The sequence below is a fragment of the Taeniopygia guttata genome, chromosome 1 (genome assembly GCF_048771995.1).
Source record: "Taeniopygia guttata chromosome 1, bTaeGut7.mat, whole genome shotgun sequence".
Taxonomy (NCBI): Eukaryota; Metazoa; Chordata; class Aves; order Passeriformes; family Estrildidae; genus Taeniopygia; species Taeniopygia guttata.
The window spans coordinates 107,309,777-107,331,072 of NC_133024.1; the positions used below are offsets into that span (position 1 = coordinate 107,309,777).

At 38.9% G+C, this 21,296-nt stretch overlaps 1 protein-coding gene across 3 annotated transcripts in view; it reads right to left on the minus strand.

Annotated features, from left to right (window-relative positions):
- Nucleotides 1-19,830, minus strand: part of LOC100222223 (uncharacterized) — a 39,294-nt gene extending 19,464 nt beyond the window's left edge. For all 3 annotated transcript variants that reach the window (XM_072935034.1, XM_072935027.1, XM_072935022.1), the window contains exons 1-6: nucleotides 19,527-19,830; nucleotides 17,217-17,342; nucleotides 10,282-10,374; nucleotides 7,636-7,698; nucleotides 5,963-6,121; nucleotides 5,193-5,342 (exon numbers count right to left, since the gene is read on the minus strand). In XM_072935034.1, coding sequence (XP_072791135.1) covers nucleotides 5,193-5,342; nucleotides 5,963-6,121; nucleotides 7,636-7,698; nucleotides 10,282-10,374; nucleotides 17,217-17,342; nucleotides 19,527-19,815 — 880 coding nt within the window. In that variant the 5' untranslated portion in view covers nucleotides 19,816-19,830. The remainder of the gene's footprint in view (nucleotides 1-5,192; nucleotides 5,343-5,962; nucleotides 6,122-7,635; nucleotides 7,699-10,281; nucleotides 10,375-17,216; nucleotides 17,343-19,526) is intronic.
- Between the last annotated feature and the right edge of the window lie 1,466 nt (nucleotides 19,831-21,296).

Below are 21,296 nucleotides of genomic sequence, written 5' to 3' on the forward strand. Positions count from 1 at the left end.
TATCTGTATAATGCCCAAACAGCTGTGAAAAGCACAGAATTCACAGAATGACTAGGCTGGAAGAGACCTTAAAGATCAAGTCCAACCCATGCCCTAACAACTCAACTAAACCATGGCACTGAGTGCCACATCCAGTCTTTTTTTAAACACATGCAGGGATGGTGACTCCACCATCCTGGATGTTGGGCAGACAATTCCAGTACTTTATCACTCTTTCCGTAAACATTTTTTTCCTAATATCCAACCTATGTTTCCCTTGGTGCAGCTTGAGACTGTGTCCTCTGGTTCTGTCAGTGCTGCCTGGAGAAAGAGCCCAACCCCACCTGAGCACAGCCACCTTTCAGGGAGCTGTAGAGAGTGACAAGGTCACCCCTGAGTCTCCTTTTCTCCAGGCTGAACACCCCCAGCTCCCTCAGCTGGTCCTCACAGGGTTTGTGTTCCAAGCCCCTCACCCTCACTCTGCTTTGACAGGACACAAAGGTCCTAGATTTGAGTCCCCTGCAAATTTCAAATAACAATATTTAGCCTGCAAGGAATGTAGCCACACGAAAAACAAAAACATATACTTCCTGCTTCTGAGATGTGATAATTCTCTCTGTAATCAGTATTTAAATCAACTGAAGATTTTAAGAATCTGAACTGAAACAGACAATAATTTTGTGTGCAATTTTGATGGAAAATCACCCTGCTCAAGTAAGGTCATCCCTGAGCACACAGCACAGGATTGTGTCCAGACAATTTCTGGAGTATCTCCAGTGAGGGAGGCTCCACACCCTCTCTGGGTGTCTGTCCCAGTGCTTGGTCACTGCACAGGAAAGAAATTCTTCCTCATGTTCAGGTGGAACTTCCTGGCCATCAGTTCCTGCCTGTTCCTCCTGTCCCATTGCTGGGACCATGGAGCAGAGCCTGGTCCATCCCCTGACCCTCCCTGACAGACAGGGATGAGATCCCCCCTCAGCCTCATCTTCTCAAGGCTCTCTTACATTCTTCTGCACCTCTTTTCTAAGAATTTTTTGTAGTCATTTCAATCTGTCTGTGCTTCTTAAGAAAACCAGCAAATTATCTCAGCTGCAAAAAAGTGTATTTCATTTCATTTCAGACCTATGGACTGTGTTTAGTCTTCTCTGTTCAGTTTGATTTCCTGTTTTAATTCTGATTTTGTTCTTATATCTATGTGCAGAAATACTCTGAACAGGCTGATACTTTTCTGTTATTTGCATCAGCATCAACTTTCTGTTCTAAAACAGTAGCCCAATTAAAATGATAAAAATCAACTGCAATGTGGGGTTTTCTGCAACCAAAATGTTCTGCTGACAAAAAGAGATTTTAAGCATTCTAAGTAGAAAAAAAAAGACAACAAAAAGAATCCTGTATTTTTTCAAAGGTATTTTTTCAGTACTCTTAGATCCGCCATATATTTCTAAAAACAAGTTTAAAAAAACCCAAAATCACTTGGGAAATAACTACTTATGCAGTTCTCTTTGAAGAGACCAGCAGTTCTTTTTAAACACTATTGCACTGAAAAAATTAATCCAATCACTATCTAATTAAGAGGATTAGAGATTCAAATGGCCAAGCTTCCCAAACTCATCAAGTTTATTACATTTTTTCCACTTAATAATCCAGCTAACAAAGATAAAACCATTTACCAAAGCAATTTTTGAATACATTACACACCCCTTTTAGGCAAATAGTGGTCTAAAAACTATGAAAAATAGCAATCAAGCATAAACAGAATCCAGTAAAACCTAGATAAATTTTGAGTGCAGGATGTGTGCAGTACATCTGCATGCTGAGGACATGATGTACTGTGTGGAGTACACCTGAATTTTAAGGACACTCTGTTCACAACAAAACCTGGTTATTTAATTTGTTCCTCTCATATGAGTCACACTCTCACATGTTGAACTTTCCCTTATGTGATTTTCTGTATCACTAAACTTAAAATCACAGAAGCATATCAAGAAAATGGACAAGTGAATGGAAAATGTCCCTCAAAGGAAAATGTGCATTTGAGTGCATAGATAAGAGACCTGGCTGGTGGCAAATGAGGGACAAGAATGGGTGGACAAAAGAATTGGATAACTAAGATTTCTTGAATAAATGAAAAAGAAAATAAATATTTATTAGGACCAAATTGGTTAAAAGTGTTTCAAACACTGGAATTCAGACCATGGAAGTATTTGTGGGATGAATGACTCTTAAATCAGTCCTTAAAAAGAAAGACAAAATATATTAAAAAAAAAAAAAAGAATTCAAGGAACCTCCAGAAGTCTTTATGAAAAGACATCTTCTCAATAAAAATCTATCCTTACCTTGATTACAGTTACAATTCAGGCAGGGGAAACACTAGAAGCGGCCTAATACATTCAATTCCTTTCTGTCTCCATAAATCTAATTCTACTGTAGAAGCCATAGCAGTGGTCAGATACATCAGCTTTTCCTGCTCTTCATCTCCTGCAGTGGACAAATGAGCTGTACATGCTTGCCAAGCTTAATGCTTCCTGAAAAATTGTCCCCTCCTGAGCGTGTGATCAAAGGAAAGTAAAGGTCTCTATAAGTGCTCAAAATTGTTGCTACACTCTCCCAGCAGTTTATTTCTCTGTTGATTTGCTTGAGACATAACCCTAATACACACAATGCCCAAAGCCTGCAAAAAGGGAGGAAAGAAAACACACTGAAAAAAATCCTGAAGAGCTGGAAGCTACAGAATAAGAACTTCTTTGACAAATGCAAAGGAGAAGGAAAGGGAGCAAACAACCATCTTTTAAATATGAACTGAGTAGACTAGATCCTAATTTGCATATGGAACGAGTTAGCCATTGCCTGTGCATGTGCCTAGTCTAAATTACAGAAGTGGGTTTTTTTTTTGTTATTTAAAATATTCAGGATTTATTCTGTTCTTCTATTCTACAACCATTTTGGCATCAGTGGAGTCCATGTGTACGTGGCAGAATACAGGTGACATATGTTCAGCAGTTAAATTGTCTGCAAAGAAAGCTGCCTAGAAAGCAGAAGGAAGAAGGGTGACATCATGTTTTTGGAACTATAAGAGGCATTGCTCTTGTCTTTATAGCAGTTAAACACCCTAAAGTTAAAAGTCTACTAAAAAAAAATCTAAAACCCAGCAATTTCAAAAAAATAAGAACTTCATTTTAAAAGGAAAAAAAAAAATAAGCTGGAATCCATACTTTTTTATTCAATATTCTCTTATTAATGAACATCCTGCCCTGGAGAGGGCACTCTGTGTCCACACTATGTTTTCTAGTGTCCTCATGAGCCCCTTTTAGTTTTAACCCAGATATGTCTGTGTTCCCAACAGGTTTTTCAGCCAGCACACACCTTATGTCAAACATAAACATATTAAGAAAGGGAGCCATATGGTGCCATGCTCATCAGTTCAGTCTGACAGCATTTACCAAGTCTTAAATCCTGCAAGTATGTTACACTATTAGTGTATTGTTTGATGTCTAAAAATCAAAATGTGGTAATTATATTGTATTCTAATAACTGGTAAGTAACACATCCTATGACTATGGTATACTCAGAAAAAATGCATAAAGTTAATTTTTAAACACTGTGTAGATACACACTGACAGTAGTGCAACAGAAAATTGATTCTTCAAAAGTACTTGGATGCCCAATACTGAATTTTTATGGTAGCTGAAGTATCAGTCCAATAAAACTGTTGGCAAGGGTCCAAAGGAAAGTAATAAAAAAATTATCCTTTCACCACAAAGAAGGCTATGTGTGTGTCACTAGCTTCAGTGACATAGACTGAATTCATGCAGGACTTGCAGACATTAAGGCTGAAAATTAATATTTTCCACCTCATACTCAGGCCTGTTTAAGTAGTAATAGGTTCACTAACTCCTCATTTTCACCAGTTCATTCTTCCTATCAATATTTTAAGAAGATCCATTTTTCTTATCCAGGTACAAGCCTAAGCCTTTTTAAATTATCCCCTTCCATCAAAAGTTTCCACTTCCTTAGGGCACTTGGCACACACTGTTCTCTCTTTACTCTCAGATGTTTGTCCTCAACCCTTCTACTAATAAGAACTTTTGTGGCATCCTGCTGCACTCCTGGACCTTCAGCCCTTGGCTCAAAGGCCGACAAGCACACATTACTACTACATCCTTGAAGCAAGTATCTTTTTTCCCCCCCATTTATTCTTAGTCAAGGAAACTCTATTTTCCTAACAGATGCTGAAGTCCTGATCAGTCCCAGACAGTAAATTCATTTAGTGTAATAAAGCATTTGTAATAAAAAATTGCACACTACCAGCCTAACACCTAATATCTGTCCACTGTAGCAAACTCTGTTAACAGCATGTTCTCAGAGAGCAATAAAGATATTGTATGTGGAAAAGTAACATTCATCAAGGAATCTGGGAAAGGTATCTGATGGAATAGCTCATGGGTACCCATTAAAAGCTTTACAATCAAAACTATTGATCCTTTGAAATCTTTAATTACTCTAAGGGGACCAAACAGTGAAGTTTAATAATGTAAATCTACATTATGGCTGAAAGGAATTCATAGCTGCTCATACATAATGCCATCAATACTGGCTGATAATTCATCCATACTGGCATTATTACAAGATGAGTGGAATCTTCACTTTGGAAACCAGTGGAGAGTTGGGAAGACAGAAGTGGAAAGCAATAGGGAGGTGGTTTGGTTTGCAGATCAGACAATAGCTCACTGCAGCATTGCTTCTCTCCATACCACGTACAGACAGTTTAACTGACTTCAAAACTTAAATTTTAAGATCGATCAAGCTTGGACAATAATCTTTTACTTCTAACAAGATTAATTTTTTTCTCATAACATAGCATCTCAGTTTAATATTGGTATTTCTAGAGAAGATAAAGTTTACTATTTGTTCATCAAAACAAAAACTCAAAAAAGTTGGATTTTTGAAACCATTGTTTTAATCTACAATATATGCAATAACCTTTATGAAAACAAACTGTGATAACACACTTCGTTCTTTCTAATATACTTTCTCACAACAATGTGCAAATGCAGAAAATCAACTGCAAGTTTTTTTCTCTCTGTGTGATACAGAACTATATAGGAGGCTTTCTGTCACTTGGCAGTTTTTAACAACTATAGGGTATCAAGTTTCAAACAACTATTTGGAAACCACTGTCTTGTCTCCACCAACCTCTATTCCCATTCTCTTACCTGTTATCAAGGCAGAATGATAATATCCACAGGATACAAAGGAAACAGGTTTTCCAATATCCACTTTGCAGGGGACACTGACAGAGGCTTCACTGGCCAGGCCAATCTGACCTTCTGAATTATCACCCCACACAAAGAGCTGCCCATCCTCTAAAATGAAGACACAGATAGTTAATAGATTTAAAACAAAAACTAATAGAAAGTTAATCTATTTATTGAAGAGTACTTTAGAAACTCTGTATTTGAGACTACTGAATGTCATGATCTCAAGGATATAAATTATAATTTAGCTCAATGCAAAAAGGAGTTAGAAATAAGAGGGTTTTAATTAGGCTTTTCAAAAGTGACCCAGAACACTTACACACCAACCAAGGTTAGGCCATAAATACCAACAGAAAAAATACTGTGTAAAGAACATTCCTTCAGAAAGAGGAAGACTGACTAAGACAATTCAGTTGCCAGAGGTCAGTATGTAAATATTACAGTGAATTTAAGGCATCTTCTCATTCCTAGGTGTAAGTCACCCCTTTCTTATTCTTCCAAACTTATTCTCTGTTCTGACTTTGGTAGACATCCCACTTATTCATGCCTTATCCTCACAGGTGGTTATATTCACCAGCTTCATTTTGCTCTCCTTAAACTACAACAGTAGATGTTCAGGCTCATTAGGACCAGCTTCTATTGAAACAAAGACCAATGGCAATTGTAAAACAAAACAAACAAAAAAACCCAAAACAAATACCCCCCCCCAAAAAACCATTTGTTCTCACCAGTTACTGCTGCTGAGGTGTATGATCCAGCTGATAGTTGCTTGATATTGTGCTGGCTGGTGAAAAATCTGATTAAATGAAATGTGGTCCTTTCCTCTGTGTCACCTAATCCCAACTGGCCTTCACTGTTACCTCCAGCAGCATAGACATTTCCTTTTTCTGCATACAGAAAAGCACAGGTAAGACACAGAAAGAAGAAACCAGAGCAAGTAATTCACTTTCTAATGGAGAAAACATCACAAAAACATTAGGGTCTGTTGCCCTGAAACACCCTCCAGCTGAAATTAGCAGTTTCTGTTGTAGCTAGCAAGGTTATCCTGCACACACTTAGAGCAGAACTTCCTAGAAACCTTATTGCATTTCCAACTATTCTGGAGACTGATGTAAAAATAAATGTAAGTTCTGCAAGAGCTCTGAGAAAATGACTACAGTAGCCCTGGCAACCAGAAGCAGCTCCTTCCACAAATAATGTATATTTTGAGATAAAGTAAGACAAAAAGGGTGCACGATGTCACACACAAGAAAAACTGAAGCTGTATTAGTACGTAAATTAAAGAAATTAATAACTTGATAGTTTTGAGTACTGTGAATGAAATATATTTCTACTTAGTTTTTTATTAGAAATATTTTACTTATTTTAATATTTAAATAACTTCCAATTTAATTAACCAGGATTTTTTTTTTTTTTGGAATCTTGAATTAAACACTGATGACAGATATCTTCAACTTTAGAAAACTTCAAGATTTATACTTTTAATTTTACTATGTTTCACATCTAAAGTGTTCATCTATGAAAAAACAGATACACCCTATTATTAACAGAAACCCAGACAGAAATGTGATAAACAAACTGACATATAATTGCCACAAATTATCTAGCCAGGGTGTACACCAAAGGTGACTAATATTTACCCTGTGCCGTCTTGCATACTTGATTTTTATTAATATATTCTATTTTATTCTAACAATCTCATTTACAGTGTTCAGGGTCACCATGTATATAAACCTCCTAATAATCAAACAATCCTCTTTACAACATTACTGAAAGCTAAAGGATTGCAACCACAGAGATATTCTATTATATAAATTATAGAAGCATGATATGAACATTCATAAATTCTCTGTATACTGTGTCTCTACAAATTTATTTTAAAGTTTAAATTTACAGTTTATTTATTTATAGCTTAATAAAGCAGCTTGTCATTGAAATAGAAGAATAAGTTGTGTAACCAAACATGCAGGAAAATTTGAAGAGTTGAAAACATTCAGTTCTGTTATATTGATTCAAATATATAGCTTCACATTAATAAAGGTTATTTATTATAGGTAAATTTGAGTACAGATGTATATAAATATAACAATATATCTTTACAAAGCTTAAAGAAAATATTTGTAATTGTAAACCACACCTTAAATGCCAGCAAGAAATTTTTCCATATGTCTATTATTAGGAAACTACTATCTAACATTGCTTATAAATGCATTTGCTCAGAATAAATGTTAAAATTCTAAAAAATTCTGAATTCTAAGAACTGGATGTCAAGCCCATAAGTTTTAGAAGACCCATTCATTTTTTTTCCTTCTTCAACACTTCTGGGGTTCTCAATGTAATTTTGCATGAAAGCAAATGAATAAAATGCATCTTGAATATGTATGAAATAGAGGTTACATACCTGTGTAAACTAAAGTGTGGTTTCTTCCACAAACAGCAAGTTTTGGTTTTTCTGGTTTTAAAGCTAAGAATTAAAACCAAAGAGGAGAGAAAGTTATAAACAAGCTGATAGCTTGTTCAACAAAATGTTCTATGCTCTAGAGGGAGCTCTGATTTCTTCTTTTTATATTTTTACGAACAAATTATTACAAAATTCGTTGCCCATTTGAATCTCTCACGACTTATCAAATCAGTATTCCCCCAAGATAAGAATATAGGTCAAACCTTAAAAACTTAAAACACTCAAGTTAACATGATGACGGTTACTTCACCCCAGTGCCCCAGTCTCTAGAATTTGCCATTTACGGGATACACCTCAAGAATACGTTAAGTTTCAGGATAGAATTAATGATTTAAGCTGTCTTCAGTTTTCATTAACAGTGCTATTGTTACTTCCCTCTTAGACTTTTTCCATTATTGTAAATCTTTGAAACCATCCCGTTCCTTTGTCTTACCATCCCTACCTCCCTTTGTTGTGCTCACATCCCTTTTCTGCTCTGTTCTGATCACCTCCTGAGCACTGATCTCAATTGCCAAGGGCAGTCCTATCTGAACTAGTGCCTACATTTTTTGCATGTGAAATCCTGTCTCAGCTTCAGCTGAGTTACCACCAATGAGAGTGCCATGGCATGACCTCCTCTGCAGTCTGGTCACTTTGAAAGACTAGGAATGTATGTGAGCAGAGTCAGGAGTTATTTTGGTGGGAAAGAGAAAATACAGAAGCTCCTCTTCTCCTATGACAATGGACTCCATTTCAGAAATAGAGAGGGAAAATGTCTCCCTGACTTTTCCATCCTTGCTCCAGTTACTGTTCATTGTCAACAAATTATCTTCTCTCAGTCATGTCCACGTACCCTACACAATGCTCTAAACCAGGATTATTTTTACATAATAAATCTTTCATTGCTTTTCTATTGCACTAGTCTGTAATAAAGCCAACAACAATCATCCCTTTCACAAACCCTTTTTCAGCCCTTACAGATCAACTTTCATCAGCTCTTTAACATCCAGATTAAGATGCCTTCTACCAAGTCACCAAACAAATCTATCAACTTAAGCATAAACTGCCCCTGGTCTGTCACACAGACACAAACTTAATTTATCCAAATTCAGGTTCCTGACTCTTCTATCCAAAACCTACATCTGTCATCAGGCTGGAACCACAATACTTCCAATGGTGATTTTTTTCCTACAATCTTTATATCCAAACAGTCTTCAACTTCAGAGATTATCTTAATCAGCTCTTCAGAAGCCTGTGCTCCCTAAACTTCCTCCCACTTAGGCTAACCTAAGCAACATAAGTTAGCCTAAATTATGAGACATACTGTATTTACAATGTTGCTGGTGATTTTTCATAACCAATGTCATTAATCTCTAACCAAGTCCCAGAAAATATTTTTTTCAGAAAACATGCAAGCATTTGGCTCCAAGCAGAAACTGAAAAGTGTCCTTGCAACCCCATTCCCAAAGCCAAGTGATGATCAAAGGCTAGTGAGAAAAGCTCCAGGAATTCCTCCTGCTGTCTACTGCCAAGAGAAAAGACACCCCCCTTGTGACTTTTTTCAATGGATACCAGGTCTGGTTTGAACTGCTGTCATCTTCTCTTCATCTTTTATTATCCACTGCAATTCAACAGAAAACCCAAAACTTGAAACCAAATCTATTTAAGCCAAGGTAGGAATCAATCTCTCACATGGCTGACAGAAGATGTGTACCTGAGAGTAGCTGCATTCTCAATCTGAAGAGAGATGGAGGAAGGAGCAAATAAAGGATAGTAGAATAAACTAAATCAGGAAGAACAGAGTTTGAACAAGCAGGATAATTTGTTTTTAACAATAAGCTAACAGATCGATCTGCTGGCAGAAAGAGTGAAGATAAACATTTAATAGAGGAAGGAAATGTGTTAATGGGATAGATCTGACTTGACATAAGTAAAGGTATAAGGAAAAGTATTGACTCAGCTTTGTTTGACAAGATAAAAACAGCTAGGAAAGATCAAAAAGATCACAGTGCAATGAAAACATATTTTCCAACACATAAAAGAATACAGGAATTTATTTTACTGCCTCATAAAAATGTATTAACATTTATGTCCCCCGGGGCATTTCTTATACTTGTTAAAAATTCAGCAGTACTTGTGAAAAGTTTCTGATAGATTTTTTTCATTGACAAAGTTGCTAAGAAAATAGTGACACAGAGGTTACACAATGCTGTTGGAACTATGGCTTCTAACACGCAGACCATGCAAGAGACCAAGCATCTGATTATTGTCTGCAGTAAAAAATGAAGATGTGGTTTGTCAGAATAGGCAAGTACTACATGAAGTCAGAGCCCTCAAAAATGACAGGATTCTATGTATCTGTATCTAAGTAATCCTGAGATGCAAAAGGAATCAGAATCTGAATAGAAAAGCAGTAAGGGATCTTTTTGAGCTGTCTTCCTGATCTTGTGCAGTAATGTGCACATGTGATGAAGAATAGTAAAGAATCAGTTATTTTGGAATTGAATCCTATGAAGTTATCTTTTCACAAGGGTCTCCATTCAAAAACACACACACAAAAAAAAAAAAAAAAAAAGAAAAAAAAAAAAAGAGAGAAATCACACAAACCTTTAACACAGGTTGGTTTGCTGACAGTGTTCTTTGATCCTAGTCCTAACTGGCCCCAGTCGTTACTGCCGAACATGTATAGTTTACCTTTCCCTGAAAAAAAATCATAGACAGAATCCATACAAGTGTTTGAACAACTCATTGGAGACAAGATGGTCATTCACTCACAATGAAATTATTGCTTCCTTTTTAATGTAAGGTTTAAGTTTAGGCAATTCAGTACATAAGTGTAAACAATAATTAATATCCTTGTGATTTTACAGTTCAAAAATAGTAACTGCATTGTTTAAGTAAGAAATCCCCACCCAGAAGAAGAAACATCCTCATCTTTAATTACAGCACAGATGAAGTGCTCTTCAGAAAATGAGACGTACTTTTGGGCAGACCCTGCAGTTCAGAAAGCACAGTATCTATAAGCCCCCTTATAAAATAACAGCACATCTAACTGAGCACTCACATCTTTTACTCCAAAGACACGAATGAATAATGCAGCTATTTGATAAATACAAGTACAGATTTTTAATATTTGGCTTATTTGGTTGTTTAGGGTGGGATATTTCTTTTACTGTTAAATATCTTCTCTTAAAATGATTTACAAATATGCATTTCTATCAAATGTAGTTTCTGATAAATTTTCACAAACTGTATTAAATTGCTATTCTGCATATAAAGACAGAATGTATAAACCCACCAAGCAGTCAGAGAGTTTTGCAAACCTAAAGGCAAACATTAGGTTACAACTGTTCAACAGAGACAATGCTAGAATCACCTTTCAGAAATTCCTATGATGTGTCATTGGACTTGCATGTTTGACCATTGCAAACAATGAACTGTTACAATTCAGAACAACCAGTGCTTTTTTTTACAACCAGTACCTTTTTCTGAGAATGTTATATGAACAGATGAGAATTTTGTCATCTGGGATGAAAATTAGCCAAAAGTGACTCCTGACAATAGCTTAAAATGAATTCATTTAATTTCATTTTTTTAAACTATCACATCTTGTAAAGCTCCTACTGGAAAATAAAACCCTTGTTCCAACAGAAATCTTTGCAAAACAATAGCAACTGATTTAGCAAAAAACCCCACAACAAAACAACATCCTCTTCCTAAACTCCCACCCTTTCACAACAATTAAAACAATTTAGTTTACTTCTGAAGGTCTGCAGAGCTTTGTGCATTAGACTCCATCTTAATGTTGTCACCCTAATCAGAAATTTGGTCATAGAGCTTGTCACTCTCATCATCCATAATTACCACAATCCATAACCGCAATTCTATATAAAAATGCCAAAATAATATGGTTGTTTCCAGTGAAGGTTCTGATTGTGATTTACACAGACTTTGAAATATGATATTGCAATGTTTTAAATATTACAAAAAAAATCATATTCTAATAAATATCAATTTATTTTCTTAAATATAACTATATAGTTAAAAAGAAAAACACCACACCAGTGCTTAACTATAACTAGTAAGTATGTGAAATCCTGATTGTTAGATTTTACAATTCTTGGCACATGGGACTATGTGTCAATATTATGTCTTTCCAAGAAAGCTGGAAGGGAAGAAAGACAGAGGTCAAATTCATGCCCACAGTGTTCTACTAACAGCATTTATATCTCCATCCTAATTTTGATAATGCAATCATGTCAAACACATGCAGAGCTGTCCCTGACAGCAAACACACCTTAACAGAAAGGACTGTTATCAGCAAATGACATTTATCCTATATTGGTATGGCTTCCTTGCTTTACACTTTCCAACTGCTTTCCTAAGACAGCAGTACTTTTGTTAGAGTATGATGCCAAGCTGCCCTAATTCAATTTAAGCACATTCTCTTTTATCCATGCAAAATTCAAACAAGGTCATGCTTTTCATCCTATAATCTGCTGGGTTTTATATCAGTCTTTAAATTCTCAGGCATTGCTTTGTAAGTCAAGGAGCTTAATAGATGAGAGGAATTTTTCCACATTCTTTTACAACTGAGTGACAGCCTTTTATCATTTCAGGTTTCCTAGGAGTATAACAGAAAATAAGTAATCTGGGAAGCAGTTAATTTAGAAAGAGAATGAGAATTACTAGGCACTACAGAGGAACCTAAACAAATGCCTGTAATGAAGCAACATTTCTCAGTCTGTAGAGCAAATCAAGTTTCAGAAGAGACACGATGCAAGATGCAATCTAAACTGGCTGAGAAATCCACTATAACTTTGCATGCAAAAGGCACAATTTTCATAACTGCATACTGAGATATCCCAGCCATCACACAGATGCACTGAATCCAACACAGATAAATAGGCAAGAATCAAAACTCAAAATTTCGTAAACTCAGACTGCTCTTGGTTTTTTTGCTCCCACTTTGGTGCCATCATCCAGATTGTGGCCACCTGCCAAGTGGAATGGCTGGCACAAGACAGGTCCAGCAGAGTAAGACTTTGACTCTGGACAGGAGGGAAACAAGAGGATACAAGGAAAAGGCCTACTCAGACTGTTTCGGTGATGAAAAGACACTTCCAACAGCAGTCTCCACCTTTATCCTGATGCAAAACTTAAGTATTTCTCCCAACTCTGTGCTCCCTGGCAGGTACACCAGCAGATGTTTCACCAACAGCAATTCAGGGCCACCAGGGAAGCCACAAGACACTTCCATGCGTAGCAACAGAGGTTTTGTGGGACACTTCAGTAAGAGATGGTCTCCCACCTCATTTCTTATGAATAGTTGCTATCACAACTCTGATTCCTAGCAACCCCATCAGTCTTGTGCACTTCTGGTTCATGAAGTGCTTTTAAAGGCAATCATTGGGCAGCTGGGAAATACCAGCTGAAATCCCATGTGCTTTGTCATGGCAGGCAGCCAAGTACTCTAATCACCTATGTTTATAAGGTATGTTCTACATATTCCCCCCTTTCTTTTTAAATTATATGAGAGTGGGATAGAAATAAGATGAGGAGGCAATGTACAGACCTTGAATATTTACTACAAGATCCTTCTGAGATACTGTATCTTAATAAAACATAAAATATTTTGTACAGAGTAGCAAATGCCAAGGCACCAAGATTATTTTTTAAATTATTTTTATTTCAGCTATTTGGTAAATAAATTATGTTAACAGTTGATTTAAAACTCATATAGAAGTCAAATAAATCCCAGGAAAATAGGAGTGGCATCAATTTTGTTAGACAAGTCACGATATTTTCAGAAACTTTATTGAGCAACAAGAACAGTCATGCTTAGGACATTTGGCATCACAAAAGCAAAACCAGCACTGTACATTGCTTGCTCACATACATCAACACAAATGTGTACTAATCTTTCTCATCCTCCCCTTGCAATTGATGCAAAAGATACTGTGCCATGTTCTGACCTACTGGTAAGCAGAAAGAATAGATGAAATCTGGTGACAAAACACCTGGAGAGATTTCAAGATCTCTGTTGAATGTTTAATGCCTTACAAAATCTGAAATTATGAGTATACTTTCTTCTTGTGGTTTCATATGCACCTCTTTTCACTTCCACTTTTACAATTGATACTTCTTTCTTTCATTCTGCCTTCTTGTGTTGGGGGCTTCAATTCTCTCCAGGGCACTGAGTTCAGAAAAGGTGTCTTCATTCACCAGTATCTTCCCCTTGTGAACAGGATCAGTCTCTTTGATTAAATGTGGTTAAGCTGCCTAGGATACTCTAATCAAGGCAAATAAACAATAAGATAGCTGTTAAGTTTGAGAGTTTTGTAGGAAACAAAATTTAATACACAAGCATTGGAAGGAGATTCTTAAAAGTATGCATATTCATAGTTCTTCACACCAGCTCCCATGAGGATAAATTAATTGCTTTCCAAAGCCTGCAGTTATAGAAGATGCAGGGGACTACCAGTATTCTTGGGCCAAAAAATACAGAAATGAGGCAAGAACCATTACAAAACATGCTACAAATGTTCATGACTACATGAAAAGACCTAAAAACAAGGCCCACTGCTTAAAAAAAATCCTGCTTCGACATTTTAATCAAGGTTATGCCAGTGGTAGACAGCAAAAGAATAAAGAAACATAAATTTCAAACCTAAACTTACTTCCTGGAGAAGAAAATATTTCTTCAAATACCTCAGCAAGCCAACTCAAAGTCAGCAAGTAGCTATCACTGGTCCCATCAATTCCAACATGCAGCTGCTACACATGAGTAAAATTTTGGGCTCTTAACTGCTGAACTAGAAATGCAAAGGATGGAGTGTTTTATATTTATTTTACATTTGTCTTTATAAAATTCATATGGGAATATCGATGCTGGATTAATGAAAGTTTGAAAGGTTCTGAATAATTTGTTTGAATACTAAATATCAGTTCTTGTACATTTTCTTCATTAGTATTCAGTCAAGATTTGTTTCTAGATGTAGCCATCTCTCCTGCCCAAATCCAGCACTAAGGAATGATTTGTATCAGTTTGGGTGATTTTTTTATTTATGATTGTTGAGCCATGTTAACTCTAAAATTGATACACATCTTAATTTCCATCTACCTCATATTCCTACTGTCCCCTACAGATATACTTCCCACTCCCTCTTTCAAGGTGTGGGGGAAAAAAAAGGGAGGGGGGAAATTTTGTGACCTGTAAATAAAGAGTGAAAGTAAAATGAAGCATGCATCAACACACACCTGCTTGAGATACATTTCCTTCCTTGGTGATGTTTGCCTTTTATCTCTTCCAGGTCAGGTTCCGCTGAAGAATCTTTTGATTTCTCACAAGGTCTGTGCCCTTCTCAGTAAACTCATTATTAGCATAAGCTTCTGAACCATTTATTACAGGTATTACTGCAGCTCAGAGTCATCCCAAGGGCTGTATCATCCAATTCCATCTAACTGCAGAAATGTGAGGTGCACATGGGCATGCACTGGTGTGAAGAACAAATGAGGGAGAAGAGCTTTTTCCTTCCCTTCTTCACTTTTTTTGTACGACTCTTGGAGTTCCTCTACCTTTGCTTGTTGTTGATCCGCCTTTACTCTCAATTTTTCCTGTCCTTTACAATGACCCAGAAAGCCTTTTGCTACCAAAGAATTCTTTTTCTCATGCTTTTGCAGTTCCTTGACGGCAAAAGCTTTGAGGAAATAAAGATCTGATCATCTAGAAGCCTCCCTGGTGAGGTACCTGCCCACTATCACAGCTAGGGCAAGCTACAGAGACACTTCTGAAACAAGCTGCATATACTAAAATAATGGAGAGAAGGGGAAATTATACAGAAACGGTGCTGCATGAAAATCTCTGCAAGATGACTTCTGCAAAAGCTTTACCTAAGTGGCCACTGTTACAGTGATGTGGGAATTAGGGGATTATTGCTGACTGGGGTTAACAGTGCTGGCCCAGGCACACGCAGGGAGGCATTTCAAACTTACTGGTTTAAACACAGAACTGTACCTGTGTTATTTCAAACTGGGTGTGGGCATATAAAAGTATATGTAAAAAGAAAATGCAACAGGAAAATGCCCCAGGTTACATCCAGATTAATTTAATGCAACAGGTAATTTAATATTATTGGTTCAATCCAAGAAAAAGTGTCAAGCTTTGTTCAAAATAAACTATTAATGTATATTTCATCTGCTGTGAAGTTAGGCTTGAAAAATTCATCATGTAATTTCACCTCAGGGTGTTCTGCAGCCCATGAAATCTATAGTCTTTTTTATCTTGCCTGGAATAATTCTTTCTAAAAATTCAACATCTTCAATGTTGCTTGTGAACAAGGGTTGCAAGAAACCCTCAGGAAATTATTTAATAAGCAACAACCAATTGGATATTGATGAGTAATAACTACATTGCAAATTAAAAAGTCCTGAAAATACACATGTATTTTTTTCAACAAAGTCTTATTATCTGTCAGCAGTTGATTGTCAATACAATCACCACACACGCTCATCCACAGAAGAGTAGTCCCTTCCATATAAAATAAAATTAACAAATTCTTCAATGAGTATTATCTCCATCATTTCAAAGAAAAGAAAAAAACATTAATAATGCTCCCTCTATTACACCAGTTTCTTTGAATGCCTTTTCCATTTATTTCTGATTTTTGTAGGATTTTCTGAAATCCCTTTATTGAGTTGCTCTTTCAAGGGTTATTTTCATCTGACAGTAATTCCAAGAGAGACACAATTGTATTTATCGTTTCAAGATTTCCAGCGAACTTGTGGTGTTCAGCAGTTATTGTTACTTCCATGATACAATAAATGTAACATACTAAACATTGTCAGATTCACGAGAAACATTCGGCCTGAACTAAGTTATCCTTACTTTAAATCTTGTCATACACTCAGTTATTATAAACTTCCTCCAGACAGTTCTTGGGCAGGTACTGTGAAAACCTTGTGCAACCTCACACTAGCTCCAAAGGCATCCAACAGTTCCCACAAAGCAGTCCTCTCTCCTCTTCCCAGCCTCAATTAATATATTACCTCAGGATGCAAGTAAGATTCCTAACTTTCAGAGGTGTCCAAATATATCATTTTATCATAGAGGTCAGCTTCACTACAAGAAAGACATTGAGGGGCTGGAATGTGTCCACAGAGGGTCTGGAACACAAGTCAGGGAAGCTGTGGGAGAGAAGGGGGTTCAGAGAAGATTTTATCAGCCTACAACTTCCTGAAAGGACATTGTAACCAGGTGGGGTTTGGCCTCTTCTCCCAGGTAACAAGCAAGAGAATGAGAGGAAATGGCCTCAAGCTGTGATAGGGAAGGTTTAGACCAGAGACTGGGAAAAATGGATGTCCAGGGAAGTGGCTGAGTAGTCATTCCTGGAGGTGTTTGAAAGATGTATATATGTGGCACCTGGGGACATTGTTTTGTAGTGAACTTGGCAGTGCTGGGTTAATGGTTAGACTTGATAATCTTAAAGGTCTCTTCCAACCTAAACAATTCTGATTCTATATCCTCCATTTCCAATACTGACCTGTAATAATAGCTGTATGTTCATCTCCACATGATATAAGTACAGGCTTGTCATTTTTGAACCAGAACTTGCTAGGAACATCTTCTGCAAATTTGCTTTTCCCGAATGTGAAAACAGCACCTGATTCTGAAACACAGAAAATGTCAATTTTAGTGAAAGCAAATTTTTCCTCACAGATTTTGAAGTAGATATGCTCTATCAATTCTGTGGCACATTTTATTTTCTTATCTTTCTCCTCTTTCTTCTCTCAGCCTTCAAAACATGGGTTGGCAAAACTCTCATTTCACCCAAACAGGAGGGAGAACTTTCCTGTGTGAGTGGCAGAGCACTGGAACAGGCTGCCCAGAGAAGCTGTGGCTTCTCCATCTCTGGAGATACTCAAAACCTGCCTGGGCACAATCCTGTACAATCTCCTCTGGGTGAACCTGCTTTAGTAAGGGGGCTGGACCAGATGGTCTCCAGAGATTTCTTCCAAGCCCAACCATTCTGTGATTCAGTGATAACACCATGGTCTAAAAATCCAAACAAAACCACCCCAAAATAAAGTCCAAACAGCTCTTCAGGCTTTGTAGTTCGCCTGCTTTCTCACTTCTTCACACTTTCAAAAGGGTTAGCAACATCATTTGAAAATACAGAATGTTAACTATGTATTCAGCTTTTGGTTAGGCATGTGGTTTGACAGAAAATACTAATTCTACAGAAAAATTAATGAACTTACAAGTTAAATAATTTGTCAAAATCCTTGCAGACAATGTCAGCTCAGATATGAAAGCTCAATTAGACCTTTGACATTTTAAAATGTCAAAGTCTGTGCTATAAAAAATAAGATTTAAAAAAAAAATAAAACCAAGAATAAACCAAATCTTTTCCTTGTAATTTTGTTAGCATGTAATACATGCTAGGAAATACACACAATAACAGTAGTCTGTTTCTGAAAATTAAATTGAGGTATGCATTTACATTCAATGAAAACAATCCCATCAACAATATGCATCCCAGCTCTAGAAGTTCTTCCTTGAAGTGTATATTTGATTTGCATTTAAAATAATTATTTAATGCAAAAGCTTCCCCTATTTTCAAAGATGTTGTTTTATGTATCAGATGAAGCAGACATATATAAATTGTACTTATTACCTCATTAGATGTGTTTTTCACTTTCACTTGTCAACAAGCTTTGTGCAGACAAAATCAAGCCTTTTTAAAGAAAGAGTTGAGTTTTTTCCCTATTTTACCCAGACATGCCTACAACTACAGACAAGCAAACAGCATCTGAAAACTGTTTGAAGTTTTCATCTCCAGACAGACAGCTGTGCACTTCTGAACTTTCTTAGCAATCTCTTCAGCAGGTAAAGCTCTCTGGTTCATTTATTTTCCCTTCAGAAGGGTTAACATGAAAACATTTTATGTTCTTTATTCAATGTATACCAAAAGCTGATATATTTTCCAATGCCTTTTGTATCTCATTCATCTGACTAAGCCACAACTTTTCATAGCTGGACACAACTACTGTGCTCCTCAGTACAAGTGAGACATGGAGCTCACAAAGTGGGTCTGGTGGGGGTCAACAAGGATGTTTGGAGGACTGAAGCATCTCTCTTATGAGGAGAAGCTGAGGGATTTGGGCCTGTTCAGCCTTGATAAGAGACAGCTTACAGGGAACCTTATTAATGTGTGTAAATATCTAAACCCAGGGGGTGCCAAGAAGATGCAGCCAGGCTCTGCTCGGCGGTGCTGAGCAATAGGCAATGGGCAGAAACTGATGCTCGGAAGTTCCACCTGAACAAGAGAAAAAATCTTTTCTGTGTGTTGTGGAGTCTCCTTCACTGGATATATCCCAGAAGTGTCTGGACACAATCCTGGGCCATGTGCAGTGGGATGACGGTGCTTGAGCAGGGCGGTGGGACCAGACAACCCGCGGCGGTCCCTTCAGCCTGACCCATGCAGTGCTTCAGCGCTGCCATCAGTTTGGAAACTGAATCCCACCAACTCAGTAAATTAAATCCCACAGGACGTACACGAGGCGTTTGTTATCCGAGCAACGAGCCAACGTTTGAACATTACCCTGGGCCAAACCGCGACACAAACCAACCATCAACGCTCCGCATTAACTGCGTCCCCCGAGCGCCCGGCGCTGCCCCCGCCCCGCCGCTGCCGGGGCTGCCCCGTCCGAGCTCTGAGGGGACGCGTTTCTCCCCAGCGCCCCGAGGCACCGGCCCGGGCGGGGCCCGCAGCCCCGCGGGGGTGAGGCGGGCAGGGGCGGCACAGGCAGACGCGCTTTCCCCGGGTGCCCCGAGGAGCGGCCGCACTCACCGGGCACGGGCAGCTCGGTCCCCGCGGCGGGCGCGGCCATGGCGGCCGGCAGGAAGCCCCGCCGGGCCGGGCCGGGCCGCGGCAGCGCCGCCTGGCGGCCGGCGGGGGCGGCACCGCCCGGCCGCGACCTGAGGGCGGGCGGGGGAAAGGCCTGAGGGGCTGTGGGCACGGCATCAGCACGGGATGGACCGTGCTGGGCACGGAATAACGCCTGGCACAGGGCTGTGGGCACGGCGTCAGCACGGGATGGGCACGGAATAATGCCTGGCAGGGGCTGTGGGCACGGCATCAGCACGGGATGGGCACGGAATAACGCCTGGCAGGGGCTGTGGGCACGGCGTCAGCACGGGATGGGCACGGAATAATGCCTGGCAGGGGCTGTGGGCATGGCATCAGCACGGGATGGGCACGGAATAACGCCTGGCACAGGGCTGTGGGCACGGCGTCAGCACGGGATGGGCACGGAATAACGCCTGGCACAGGGGCTGTGGGCACGGCATCGCCACAGAATGGGCTGCACTGGAACGACCTCTGGGATCACCGGGTACAACCTACACCCAGTGCCACTATGCCACATACAGTTTTTCCTTAAACACCTCCAGGGACGGTGGCTCCAGCACCTCCCTTGGCAGCCAGCAGTGGGACAGCACCAGGCCCAGCACAGTGTCCTGACCTCCTGCAGAAAGCTTCTCAATGAAACCCACCCCCACAGTGCCCAGGCAGTGCCCCTGAGGACCCCAGACCTCTTGTTGGCCAGATCAATAATAGACACAGGACCAATGAACTCCTTTTCTCTCTCTTCCTACCTTTTCTAAAATTATTCTTTTATTTCTCTTGCTAGGAGGAGATAAGGAGCTAACTTATCAGCACCTTTCCAGCTACCCGTGCAGAGCCCAGCCCTGTGAGAGTGCTGTGGGAAAATGAGTCCAGCTCAGCCAGACCCAGTACGAGCTGTGGCCTGACAAAGAGGCATTGGCACTGTCCCCTCCCTGTGAGGCTGCAGGATGGGACTGCAGCCCTTGGCACCTCAACCACATTGGCTCTGTCTGCTGTCTTTTCTCCTGGGCATCACTAATGACACAAGCTCAGTCCCGGGAGTCAGGCTTTAAAGTCATGGGAGTCATTTGCCAGAGGACAACAAAGAGGGAAACCATGGCCTGGCATTCTCCTTCTTCTCTTTCTTCCTGTCCCAGATTGCAAGGCAAGATGTATTCCATTTGCCATCTGTATGGCAGTTGTCTTCTGTTAAGTGGCAGTTTTCCTTATTTTTTCACAACCAGTTCTCCCTCCAGGAAGACATCTGCTGATCATGGGCTATTGAATGTCACTGCATGACTGATAAGAACTATAATGTCCCATTGTGAGATGCTCCACCAAAAGGGAGGAGCCAAGCATGCCTTACTGGATATAATCTGGGTTTTTGGGACACGAGACTCAGGTTTTACTGCTGTATTTCCGGGAGGATTGCAGCCATTCCAATCTGGATGGCAAGCAACACCCGGACCAAAAAGGGTGTCAGGTTGTATTCTGACCCTGTCAGTAGTTTTTCTTTTTTATTATTGCATGTATTTCGTTTTCTTTTTCACTTTTTCTAATAAATTGTATTTCTGACTTAGAGTCACTGGTTTTTTTTTTTCAAACCAGAACACTTCTCTTTCTTCTCTTTCTTCTCTTTCTTCTCTTTCTTCTCTTTCTTCTCTTTCTTCTCTTTCTTCTCTTTCTTCTCTTTCTTCTCTTTCTTCTCTTTCTTCTCTTTCTTCTCTTTCTTCT